Below are 13,878 nucleotides of genomic sequence, written 5' to 3'. Positions count from 1 at the left end.
GCGGCCGCACCAGAGTTTTGTACAGCTGCAGCATGACCTCGTGGCTCCGAAACTCGATTCCCCTACTAATAAAAGCTAACACACCATATGCCTTCTTAATAGCCCTATTAACCTGGGTGGCAACTTTCAGGGATTTATGTACCTGGACACCAAGATCTCTCTGCTCATCTACACTACCAAGAATCTTCCCATTAGCCCAGTACTCTGCATTCCTGTTACTCCTTCCAAAGTGAATCACCTCACACTTTTCCGCATTAAACTCCATTTGCCATCTCTCAGCCCAGCTCTGCAGCCTATCTATGTCCCTCTGTAACCTACAACATCCTTCGGCACTATCCACAACTCCACCGACCTTCGTGTCATCCGCAAATTTACTAACCTGCTATTTCTACTCTGACTAGCACATGGCACTGGTCGTAATCCTGCGATCACTACCTTTGAGGTCCTACTTTTCAACTTATTTTCTAACTCCCTATATTCTGCTTTTAGGATCTCATCCTTTTTTTTACCTATGTCGTTTGTACCAATGTGTACCACGACCACTGGCTGTTCACCCTCCCCCTTCAGAATGTCCTGTAACCGCTCTGAGACATCCTTGACCCCAGCACCAGGGAGGCAACATACCATCCTGGTATGTTCTAGTCAAGGCAAATACCAACTCCACTACATGCATCTAATTTCCGCAAGGTAGAGCTTAAGTCGTTGCAAGCTGGGTCAGCACAACTCAATACTGTTGCAAAGTATTAAAAGTCATGTTACAGCTTGTGGGAACATAAAAACAGGAGTAGGCCATTTAGCCCCTCGTGTCTGTTCCACCACCCAACAAGATCATGGCTGAACTGTGGCCTAACTTCAAATACCACCCTTTACCTCATATCCCTTAATACCATTGGTTAACAGAAATCTATCAATCTTAGATTTAAAATTTACAATTAACCCATTATCAACTGCCATTGCAGAATAGAGTTCCAAACTGCTACCATCCTTTGTGTGTAGAAGTGTTTCCTAACTTCACTCTTGAAAGGCCTGGCTTCAATTTTGAGGCTATGTCCCCTAATCCTAGATTCCCCAACGAGCAGAAATAGTTTCTCTCTATCACCTTATCAGTTTCCCTGAATATCTTAAAAACTTTGATCAAATCAGCCCTTAACCTTCTAAATTCCAAGGAATACAACCTTTCCTTTGTCTCATGCCATCTCTCCTGCCCTCTGCCCTACTACACACCTTCCCTTTTGTTCTCTTCCCCACCTCGCACCCACCACCCCACCATCACTTCTTAAAACCTAATACATTTCTAACCTTTGCCAGTTCTGATGAAAGGTCACAGACCTGAAATGTTAACTCTGCTTCTCTTTCCACAGATACTGCCTGACCTGATGAGGATTTCCAGCAATTTTGCTTCTATTTCAGATTTCCAGCATCTGCAGTATTTTGCTTTTATTTTAGAGGTTATGCTGAATCTTTATAAAGCTCTGGTTTGGCCCCAACTGGAGTATTCTGCCCAGTTCTGGTCACCACACTTCAGGAAGGATGTGAGCGTCCTTGAGAGGGTGCAGAATGGTTCCTAGGATGGAGGATTTTAGTTACAAGGTTAGGTTGGAAAAGCTGGGTTTGTTCTCCTTAAAACAAAGGAGATTGAGGCGAGATTTAATAGAAGTGTACAAGATTACAACAGGCTTAGATAAGTTGGACAAGGGAAAACTGTTCCCATTAACAAATGGTACAAGGACTCTGGGACACAGATTTAACATTTTGGGCAAAAGATGCAGGGGAAATATAAGGAAGCACTTTTTTACGCAGTAGGTGGTAATGACCTGGAACTTGCTGCCCACAAGGGAGATGGAAGTGAAGATGATCAATGACTTCAAGAGGAAGTTGAATGGCCACCTGAGAAAAATAGACGCAGGGCTATAGGGATCGAGCCGGGAAGTGGGACTGACTGCATAGCTCTGTGGAGAGCTGGCATAGACTCGATGCAGTGAATGGCCTCCTTCTGTGCTGTAAATGACTGTCTGACTCTAGTGTGCGTAGTCTGGCCTTGTAATTTAACTGTTGGAGTCCAGGTATCATTCTAGTAAATCTATCCTGCATTTCCTCCAAGGCAATATATTCTTCCTAAGGTGTGGTGCCCAGAACTGAACACAGTACTCCAGGTGTAGTCTAACCAAGGCTTTGTATAACTGCAACATGACTTATAACCCCTTGTATTCTCATCCTCTGATATAAAGGCCAGAATTCCAACTGCATTTTTGTTTTTTTTTTGTGCCTCTCCATGACATTTTAATGATCTATGTGCATGAACCCCGAAATCTCTTTGGATCTCCACTGCTTCTAGCCTTTCACTACTTAGAAAGTACTCTGTTCTATCGAGAGAATTTTGGAAGATTATAGTTAGGGCATCTGTAAAGTTCTCACCTACTTCCTTTAAAATCCTGGGATAAAAATCATCTGATCCTGGGGATTTGTCACTCTTTCTTCATTACTGTTAATTTGCTTACGTTAACTTTGATGAGTCCCTTTCACTGATTCAGTACTATTTTCCTTGGGATGTCCAGAATGCTATCCTCTTCCTCTACTGTAATTACTGATGCAAAGTAATTACTTGACATGTCCGCCATTTCCTTATTTTCATTGACAATATCAACTTTATCAGTTTTCAAGGGACCCACATTGCTCTTAACCACCCTATTTTTCCTCATATAATTGTGTAAGCCTTTCTGTTGATTTTGATAACCCTTGCAAGTTTCTTTTCATACCCTATTTTGTAGTTCTTACTATTTGTTTTGTCACCCTTTGCTGTTCTTTATTATCACTCTCATTCACCAGGATCTGTGCTATTTGTTGCATTCTTTTTCTTTTTGTTTTATGTTGTCCCTTATTTCTTTAGTCATTTGTTACAGTATTCCTCAAAGGATCAATCCAGGATGGTTTTGTTTCCATCTATAGTCCAAGATAGCATTCAGAGGATTTGAATGGTGGTTGAGTCAAATATATCATGCATCTTAGTCATGAATATTATCGAAGATATAACAGAAGATGGGGGCATATCAACCTTATTTATCATGAAACCTGGGAACATTACATGGATTTCCATTAATTTTAAAGAAGATCCATCAAATGGTTGCCTCTCTATATTAGCATTGAATCAGTATCAATTCAGACTGGGAACTCTGCTTCATAAGACCAAAAAAAAAGTGATGAGTGAAAAGTAAGTGTTGATAAACTACCAACAGGCAGCATGGTTTTTGTTTCAGGTTGTGCAAATCCACCTGGGGTCACTGTTCCATATACTATAGAGACCATCCTTCAAATTTTAACTACAGGAAACTTTACATGCAACTGGATGAAGGCAGCCTTACGTTCAATGCTAATCCTCATGAGGTAATTAAATGCTACATGTGCACGTTATAACACAATGTAAAAATTCACCGTGGCATTTGTGAAGGTTTCTATTTGTAATCTATAGTGCCTGTTGGACTTAAATGAAGATAAACTGGTGAATTGTCGGAACTTCACTAGTTTGTATGTAATCTGTTAATTCATTGAGGCTCATATAATGGCCTAGAAACTCGATGGCCCAATCTTCAGGTGCAAAATGGGCACCTAAGCACTCATTACACACCAAGAGTGTGCTGCCCACCATACTGGGTAAGACAGAAAAAGGGATGTCCAGGGCTCATGCCTGAAACTGGCCCTTTCCACATATCAGTCAGAGAGCTAACACTTGTTTGAGGTCCCCTTTGCAAAATTGGGCTGCCCTGAACAAGCCAGCTGCAGTTAGGAAAGCATGGTCTGCATGTGACTTAACCAGTGGTCCTTAAAGGGTCTGGTGATGGTTGCCACCAAAAAAGTATGTGGTGGCTTAGTAAGCAGAACCAGGAGATGCAGGAGTGCTGCTCTGGGATTCACTGCAGTGTTGTGGCTCCCAGTGAGCTTAGGTACCCCATTTACGCCCCTCCCTCCCAATGGCTTTCCCTCCTCTCCATGACCTACCTGCTGACGACACAGCAGCCCAGAATTGAAATTATCTTTGCTGATAAGTGCCTGGGGATGCCCTTCCTGTAAATGAGGCCTGAGGCCCAGTATCAGGCCTCGGGCCTGTCTGTTCCAGAGAAGGGATTGTTCTGGCACTCAGTTTGCGAGACCAATGTTCTTGGTAGAAGTCTTGTATTATGAAGTTAAATAAATATTACTAACACCAATGTATTGTATAAATGAAACCATATTTCTTTTATACTGTGTTTTGATTTATCTTATGCTATTTAAAGTACCAATCTACGCATATGAATGAACATTTTACGACATAAATTCTTGCGATGCATTCAGGAGAACTTTTTTGCCCAGTATGAAGCAAGTCCAACAAGAGAGGATGCAGTGTTGGACTTAGTTTTAGGATTTGAAGCTACACAGATGGAAGGAGTGGCAGTGGGAGAGTATTTTGGTGGTAGTGATAATAATTTAGTCGGTTTTAACATAATTATGGAAAAAGACAAAGATAGAACAGGAGTTAGAGTTCTCAATTGGGGCAAGGCAATTTTACTAAGCTGAGAAGTGATTTCGCAAAAGTGGACTCCAAACAGCTACTTGAAAGTAAATCAGTGTCAGAGCAGTGGGAGGCATTCAAGGGGAGATTCAAATGGTTCAAAGTAAACATGTTCCCACAAAGAAAAAGGATGGGACAGCCAAATCTAGAGCCCCTGGATGTCAAGGAGTTTACAGGGTAAGATAAGACATAAAAGAAAAGTTTATGACCGACACAGAACTCCATACTACAGAAAGCCGAGAGGAGTATAGAAAGTGAAGGGGTGAAAGCAAAAAGGAAATTAGGAGAGCACAGAGAGGGCACGAAAGAATATTGGCAAGCAAAATCAAGGTGAACCCAAAGATGTTTTATCAGTACATTAAGACTAAGAGGATAACTAAGGCAAGAGTAGGGCCCATAAAAGACCAAAAAGGTAACCTATGTGTAGGGGTGGAAAATGTTGGTATGGTTCTTAATGAATACTTTGCATCTGTCTTCATAAAAGAGGGGGACGATGCAGATATTGTAGTTAAGTAGGAGGAGTGTGAAGTATTGGATGTGATAAACATAGGGAAAGAGGAAGTATTCATAGGATTAGAGCCTTGAAAGTGGATAAATCACCAGGGCCAGATGTAATGTACCCCAGGCTGTTAAAAGAAGCCAGGGAGGAAATAGCGGAGGGTCTGACCATCATTTTCCAGTCCTCACTGGATACAGGTATGGTGCTGTAGGATTGGAGGACTGCTAACGTTGTATCTTTGTTTAAAAAGGAAGCGAGGGTAAGACCTAATAACTATAAACCAGTCAGTCTAACCTCAGTAGTGGGCAAATTATTGGAATCAATTCTGAGAGACAGGATAAATTGTCACTTGGAAGGACATGGATTAATCAAGGATAGTCAGCATAGAGTTGTTGAGGGAAGATCTTGTCTGACTAACTTGATTGAGTTTTTTGAAAAAGTAACAAGGAGGATTGATGAGGGTAGTGCAGTTGATGTGATCTACATGGATTTTAGCAAGGCTTTTGACAAGGTCCCACATGCAGACTGTTTTTTTTTTCAAAAAAAGCCCATGGGATCCAGGGAAATGTGGCAAGCTGGATCGGTAGCTCAGTGACAGGAAACAAAGGGTAATGGTTGACGGGTGTTTTTGCGATTGGAAGGCTGTTTCCAGTGGCTTTCCACTAGGTCACCTGATTTTTGTGGTATGTATTAACGATTTAGATGTAAATGTAGGGGACATGATCAAAAAGTTTGCAGACAACACAAAAAGTGGCCATGTGATTGATAGCGAGGAGGCTAGCTGTACATTGCAGGAAGATGGATTGATCTGGTGGGCAGAAAAGTGGCAAATGGAATTCAACCTCAAAATGTGAGGTGATGCATTTGGGGAGGTCAAATAAGACAAAAACAATTAATGGGAGGATACGGGGATGTATAGAGGAAGTGAGAGACCTTGGAGTGTATGTCCACAGATCCATGAAAGTAGCAGGACAGGTCGATAAGATGGTTACGAAGGCATATGGAATCCTTTCCTTTATTAGCTGAGGTATAGAATATAAGAGCAGGGTGGTTATGCTGGAACTGTTTAAATCATTAGTTAGGCCACAACTTGAGTTCTGGTCATCTCATTACAGAAAGGATGTAATTGTACTAGAGAGGGTACAGAGGAGATTACGAGGATGTTGCCAGGACTGGAAAAATGCAGCTGTGAGGAAAGATTGGATAGGCTGTGGTTGTTCTCCTTGGCACAGAGGGGGCTGAGGGGAGATCTGATTGAAATATACCAAATTATGAGGGGCCTGGATAGAGTGGATATGAAGGGCCTATTTACCTCCACAGAAAGGTCAGTGACGAGGCGGCATAGATTTAAAGTGATTGGTAGAAAGATTAGAGGGGAGATGAGGAAAAGCTTTTTCACCCAGAGGTGTTGATGGTCTGGAACTCACTGCCTGAAATGGTGGTAGAGGCAGAAACCCTCAACTCATTTAAAGGTTTCTGGATATGCACCTCAAGTGCTGTTACTTGTAGCACATTACAATGCTGGAAGGTGGGACTAGGTTGAGTGGCTCGTTTTTCGGCCGGCGCAGACAGAATGGGCCAAGTGGCCTCTTTCTGTGCCGTAAACTTTCTATGATTCTATGCCAAATAGCAGTGAAAATGCATTTCAGCTGTTGTAATGGGATGTATAAATGTTTCACTGTTCGTTTATATAGTTAATAGTTTAAAATTCTTGTTTCCCTCAATTTAGGAGTGATGCATAATTATGTTCCTGAGAGGTTTGAGATGTGTTAATAACTCCAGATGCAGCTTTTAAATGTTTATAAAGTTGTATCTGAAGATACGCTTCCGGCGTGACAGAGGTGGAGGTAAGAGAGGAGGGGGAGTTGCACTATTGATTAGGGAGGACATCACGGCAGTACTTAGAGAAGATATCCCGGGGGGAATGTCCAGCGAGGCCGTATGGGTAGAACTTAGAAATAAGAAAGGGGTGATCACTTTGATGGGATTATACTATATGCCCCCCAATAGTCAGAGGGAATATGAGGTGCATATATGTAGGGAAATCACAGATAGGTGTAGGGATTATAGGGTTGTAGTAGTAGGTGATTTTAACATCCCTAATATTGACTGGGACTGCCTTAGTGCTAAGGAATCAGATGGGAAAGAATTTGTTAAGTGTGTCCAGGATAGTTTTCTGAAGCAGTATGTGGATGGCCCTACTGGAGAAGGGGCTACACTCGATCTCCTCTTAGGAAATAAGGCTGGGCAGATGGTTGATGTGTCAGTGGGGGAGCACTTTGGGACCATAACTCTATTAGCTTCAAGATAGTTATGGAAAAGGATAGGACTGGTCCTCAGGTTGAAGTCCTAAATTGGGGGAAGGCTAATTTCGATGGCATCAGACAGGAACTCTCAAAAGTTGAGTGGGAGAGGCTGTTTACAGGTTAAGGGATGTCTGGCAAGTGGGAGGCTTTTGAAAGTGAGATAGGAAGAGTTCAGGGCCGGCATGTTCCTGTTAGATGGAAGGGCGAGGCTGGCAAGTTTAGGGAACCTTGGTTGCCGAGGGATATTGAGGGTGTGGTCAGGACAAAGAAGGAGGCATATGTCAGGTATAGGCAGCTGGGATCAAGCGAGTTCCTCAAGGAGTATAGGGGATGTAGGAGTACACGTAAGAAGAAAATGAGGAGGGCAAAAAGGGGCCATGAGATTTCCCTGGCAGATAAGATAAAGGAGAATCCTAAAAGATTCTGTAAGTATATTAAGAGTAAAAGGGTAGCTAGTGAGAGAGTAGGTCCCCTTAAGGATCAGTGTGGTAATCTATGTGTGGAGCCACGGGAAATGGGCGAGGTCTTAAGTGAATACTTCTCGTCTGTATTTACCATGGAGAAGGTCATGGAAGCTAGTGAGTTCAAGGGAGGGAACAGCGATATCCTGGAGCATATCAACATTACAAAGGAGTTGGAGGTTTTGAAGTGCATTAAGGTGGATAAATCCCCAGGGCCTGACCAGGTGTATCCTTGGATGCTGTGGGAAGCAAGGGAGGGGATTGCTGGGGCCCTGGCAGAGATTTTTGTATCATCGTTAGCCACGGGTGAGGTACCGGAAGACTGGAGGATAGCTAATGTTGTGCCTTTATTTAAGAAGGGCAGCAGGGATAAGCCAGGGAACTACAGAGTCTTACATCAGTGGTGGGAAAGTTATTGGAAGGGATTCTGAGAGACAGAATTTATATGCATTTGGAAAGGCAAGGTCTGATTAGGGGTAGTCAGCATGGTTTTTGCATGGGAAATCATGACTCACGAATTTGATTGATTTTTTTGAGGAGGTGACCAAGAGGATTGATGACGGCAGGGTGATGGACGTTGTCTACATGGACTTTAGCAAGGCCTTTGACAAGGTCCCGCATGGTAGACTGGTCCAGAAGGTTCGAACACATGGAATCCAGGGTGAGCTAGCCAATTGGATACAAAATTGGCTTGGTGATGGGAGGCAGAGGGTGGTAGTGGAGGGTTGTTTTTCAGATTGGAGGCCAGTGACCAATGGTGTGCCGCAGGGATCAGTGCTGGGCCCTCTGTTGTTTGTCATATATATTAATGACTTGGATGTGAATGTAGGGGGCATGATTAGTAAGTTTGCAGATGACACCAAAATTGGTGGTATAGTGAACAGTGAAGAAGGTTGTCTAAGGTTACAGCAGGATATAGATAAACTGGGAAAGTGGGCAAGGGATTGGCAAATGGAATTTAACGCAGACAAGTGTGAAGTGATGCATTTTGGGAAGTTAAACCAGGGCAGGACATATACAGTGAATGGCAGGACCCTGGGGAGTGTTATTGAGCAGAGAGACCTTGAGGTGCAAGTACATAGTTCCCTGAAAGTGGCAACATAGGTAGACAGGGTGGTGAAGAAGGCATATGGTATGCTTGCCTTCATCGGCCGAGAAGAGTCGGGATGTCATGTTACAGTTGTACATAACGTTGGTTAGGCCGCATTTGGAGTATTGTGTGCAGTTCTGGTCGTCGCACTACAGGAAAGATGTGATTAAGCTAGAGAGGGTGCAGAAAATATTCACAAAGGTGTTGCCTGGTTTGGAGGGCTTGAGTTATTAAGAGAGATTGGATAGGCTGGGTCTGTTTTCCTTGGAGCGAAGGAGGCTGAGAGGGAACATGATAGAGGTATATAAAATTATGAGAGGCATAGATAGGGTAGATAGCCAGAGTCTGTTTCCCATGGTAAGGGTGACTAAAACTAGAGGGCATAGATTTAACGTGAGAGGGAGGAGGTTTAAAGGGGATCAAAGGGGTAAATTTTTCACATAAAGAATAGTGGGTATCTGGAATGAGCTGCCTGAGGAGGTGGTGGAGGCAGGAACAGTAGCAACATTTAAGAGGCATCTGGACAGGTACTTGAATGAGCAAGGCATAGAGGGATATGGAATTAATGCAGCATCAGGGATTAGTATAGATAGGCATTATGATCGGCATGGACGTGGTGGGCCAAAGGGCCTGTTTCTATGCTGTACGACACAATGACTCTATATAGCTTTAGTGTGATGCATTATATAACTGGACAAGTTTAGCTGAACAGCTAAGAGGTCAAAGATGCTTAACCCTTTAAATATATTTTAGATTGGTGCCATTTGACACTTCCACCCTATGATATACTTTGTCACCGAACATTATGTATTGTTGACTTGTACCGAGTCCCAATGTAAAATCAGTTTTGACTAAATGATAGCTTGCTTTATGATTATAGACCATAATCAATACTTAACTAGCAGCCTTAATTTTGTGGCTTGTTTCTGTCACACTTCCAGAGATGTGAAGAAACAGCAGCTCCTACAGGTGAAGTAAAGTACAAAGCAAAGGACAATCATGCTGAGTTAGACCAAGCACATAAAATAATGATTGGACCATAAATCTCCTCCCGGCCCCACTCTCCCGTGCCACCACCACCAAACAAAGATAACGCCTCTCATTACAAAGATAAAGCATGAGAAAAATGAACATACATACGAACATACGAATTAGGAGCAGGAGTAGGTTACTCGGCCCTTCGAGTCAGCTCCGCTATTCAATAAGTTCATGGCTGAACTGATTACTCCACGTTTCCACCTACCCCTGATAACCTTCCACCCCCTTGCTTATCAAGAAGCAATAGGCACTACAAAATTGAAAGGCGTATGATTTCAGTAAACAAATTTTCTTGTCTGGATTTGGGATTCACTAGGACGTCCACACGTGCAAGTTTCCTGTTGTGAAATAATTTTGAATTAGGTAAAAGGATCACTGAAAAGGAGAACTAGCAATACGTTCAAAGGCCTGATACTTGGTGTGCAGAAGCAGATTCATTTCATCTGAAGCAGGTTTAACTTAGTTCTTGCTTTGTGTCGTCGTCCTTTTCCTGGTTCCCACACCAGCCTAGGGTAGTAACAGTAAATTAACGGGCTTCCTTTGCACAGTATACTCTCATCATATGAAAGGACTCTTGGCTCGGAAATTAAGCTACTTGATTGCAAAGTGGCTAGAATGGATTTACAACTCGAACAGTATTAGACCTAGACTAGAGTGCTCAGATTGCTGTCTGTCAGAAATTATAACAGTGCTAACAGCTGCTGCAAGATCTATTGCAATAATTTTGATTTTGTCTTATTCATTTTTGGACTTTGGAGTTCAGTAAACTTGCACATGGAGATTGACTTTTGCAGAAGGATGGAAAACTGTGGCACCCAGTTCCAGCCAATGTGAGGTTTAAAACTCTTTTGTGAGCATGGTCTGGTGCCTCCTTTATGCCATTCGCAAACACAGTTGTGCAACATTTAATGGAAAGGATTTACTTAAAGTTTTAGGGTAGTGGTTTGTGTTCCATGTTGTGTTCTGCTATCCTGATCCTTTAAAGGATAGCTTTAACCCAAATTAAGCAAGGCCCATGCAGTAGCCAATTTGGCTCGCCTCATCATATTCCTATGAAAGAAATGCCATGTCGCTTGAAGGCTTTTGGTTTCTCCACAGACCAAAATTCGTTTCAAAAATAATTTCCTTCCCATTTGGGGCGTGGCACAGAGACTATCAAGAACAATTATTTGTGCCCTAATAAAACTAGAAATAGGGGTGAGTTAGTAATGAAGCAAAGGAAGGTTCAACAATTGTGATGTGCATTTTGTTTGACTTTTGTTTTTTTAATACTGGGTGAAATAAAAGTGAACTGGAGATAATTGACCAGTACATGTGACTCAGACATTTGACACAGTTAGTGAGGTCTTACAAGTATTTTATGTTTCATGGAGAGCTTCATATCATCGCTAGTAATTTTGCATTGTCCCTCAGTACATATTGTTGCTGAATGTTCCATCAGCCCATTCAACCAGCCCAGCTTCTGGCATCTTCATGTTGTACCTGATTGCTTTTCTTTTCACACCATGGTAAAATAATGACAGCCATCCAAAATACAGTTAATTTTAAAAATTTTAATCAACAAAACATTGCTGATTCCCAGCACTAATACATGTTTATTTTTTCTAATTTGGGCTTCATCCACTCCTGACTTGCTATACTGAAAGAATTAAAATAAATACTGACCAGGCTGAAGTGAATCTCTTTTGGGATTAGGAGAAAAAAGTGTGAAAGACAGCTGCAGAGTCCTGCCTGCCAACCTACCAGACTTTGCATGTGCTGCCTGAAATTTGTAAAATTAACTGATCTTTTTCCCCCCTCTGGATTTTAGCTTCAAACAAAACCAAAGCTCATCAAACATTTCTTGATGAACACAGTAGCCCTTTTGAGGAAATGAAAGGTGTGCTGATGGTTGGTGCAGGCGCCAGAGAGAGATAGAGAGCAAGAGAGACCTTGCATTTATATAGCGTTTTCATATTCTCGGAGCATTCCAAGTGCCTCAGTGCCAATGGATTACTTATGAAGGATGTCACATTCTTTGGGCAGATACAACGGCCAATTTATGCATAACAAAGCTTAGTTAATCTATTTTGGTGGTGTTGCTTGAGGGATGAATGTTGGCCAGAACATCAGAAGAACTCCCGACCCTTCTTTGAAAAAGTGTCATGACATCTTTACATCTACCTGAACAGGCAGACAGGATCTCAACTTAATATGTCATCTAGAAAAATGGCATTTCCAATAATGCAGTGCATCCTAAGTGCAGCACTGAAGTGTTATCCTAGATTATGTGTTGAGAGTTAGTTTGAACCCAAACCTGCTGGTAAGGAGGTGAGGCTGCTACCACTGCACCAAGTTAATAGCAGGAAAAAAAAAATGTATTTCTACTTATGGCCAAGTTAAATTTTTTTCATAGCGATTTGTATAACTTTTTATGTTTGCCTTCATTGGCATGATATTTTCATGGCTCCCACAGCTCAGAAGCCATCATGTTCCACATAGCATTTGATCATCATCATCTGTGTGTTCTGCTTGTGGAGTGGTAATCCTGGGTGAACATACAGAGGATTCGTCTTGGGCCTAACTGCAAAGCAGCTACCAAATTTGCAAGCTTTCCCTAATCTTTATTATGTGGACATGGCAGCTCAGGATGATGAGTGCTGCAGTTCCAAGCAGCCTTGAGTATGTAAATTTGCAGAGCCCACCTACAGCCCTCTGCTCTTTAGATATGCTTAACTTGTAGATGTTGCTGGCAAACAACACCACTGCTTTTACAGAATGTTTATTTATCATGTTAAGAGAAACATTGTAGTAGTTCTTTAATGTCTAAACACATACTACAGAATATGTATTTTCTTATAGGGAATAGGCTACATTTTTCGCAAAGGCATACTGGACAATGTTCCGAAGGAAATTGCAAAGTTTATTTTCTACACAAGAACACTAAATTGGAAGCAACTTCGAATTTATTTAGATGACAGGTAACATTCTTATAAATATATCTGATATCAAACCAGAGGGTATTCAGAATTAACCACGTATTGTGGGATAGGAGTCACATATTAGGCCAGACTGGGTACCCAATCTGGCATATAAGTGACTCTGGTCCAACACCAATGCTGTTGACTGTTGCCTGCTCCCTGAAGAGGCCCAGCAAGTCGTTTAGTTAGATCAAACTACTGCACTGGAGTGGTTTACAAAAAAAGGCCCAACACCACCTTTTCAGCAGTTAGGGATGGGCAATAAATGCCATCCTTGCCAGCAACTCCCACATCCCAAGAATGAATTTTTAAAAAGGCAATTTGTGAGGCTGATGCCTGGTATTAGAGGACTGAGTTGTGAGAAAAACGTAAGCTTGTCACCTTCACAGGATGTGACGGAGATGGAACATGACTGTTTTATGACTTGTTCACCTCTACAGAGAAGTAAATCTGGGGCATTAAGGAGTGCCGGACTTCCATCTTGGGTTTGGGCACTGTATCGCTCTGACCCACTGTAGCGATACTAAACATGGATTTTATGTATAAAACTGGGGCACATACAAATATAACTTGTAAACTTGTTGAACCGACTCTAGGCCATGGCTTTCCAATACACTTTGTGAGTCATCCCTAATGTGTTCTATCAAGCATCTTAAGTACTAAAGCTAGGCAGTTGTATTTTTGTTTACAAAAGTACAGGAAAGCATGCACAATCTATTAATTTAACTCATCTTTAAAGGCAATTTAAAAGAAAAATATCTGTATGATTAAGATAACTGTTAGTCATATATTTCTCATTTGATTATTAGTCATATCTATTGTTGAACAAAATTTGCTTCCATTTGTAACTTTCTTGAATTTTTTAGTCTGAATAATTTGTTGCAATTTGTCCTGAAAAGTTTGCAAGGTCTGTTTTTTTTAAAATCCAATCCTATTATAAATTCAAGTTATGTTGGTCTATTCTTATCTATGTCTCTAGAT

At 41.7% G+C, this 13,878-nt stretch overlaps 1 protein-coding gene across 9 annotated transcripts in view; it reads left to right on the top strand.

Moving 5' to 3' along the window:
* The window catches only part of fbxo8 (F-box protein 8), a 105,110-nt gene that overhangs the window by 62,629 nt on the left and 28,603 nt on the right, over positions 1-13,878 (top strand). For all 9 annotated transcript variants that reach the window (XR_010974839.1, XM_068029306.1, XM_068029307.1 and 6 more), the window contains 2 exons: positions 3,255-3,381; positions 12,779-12,897. Coding sequence is in view for 8 of the 9 variants with exons in the window: in XM_068029306.1 (XP_067885407.1) it covers positions 3,255-3,381; positions 12,779-12,897 (246 nt within the window). In the remaining variant the exon portion in view is untranslated. The remainder of the gene's footprint in view (positions 1-3,254; positions 3,382-12,778; positions 12,898-13,878) is intronic.

This window comes from Heterodontus francisci, chromosome 4 (assembly GCF_036365525.1).
Source record: "Heterodontus francisci isolate sHetFra1 chromosome 4, sHetFra1.hap1, whole genome shotgun sequence".
Taxonomy (NCBI): Eukaryota; Metazoa; Chordata; class Chondrichthyes; order Heterodontiformes; family Heterodontidae; genus Heterodontus; species Heterodontus francisci.
This window is presented reverse-complemented; position numbering and strand designations above follow the sequence as displayed.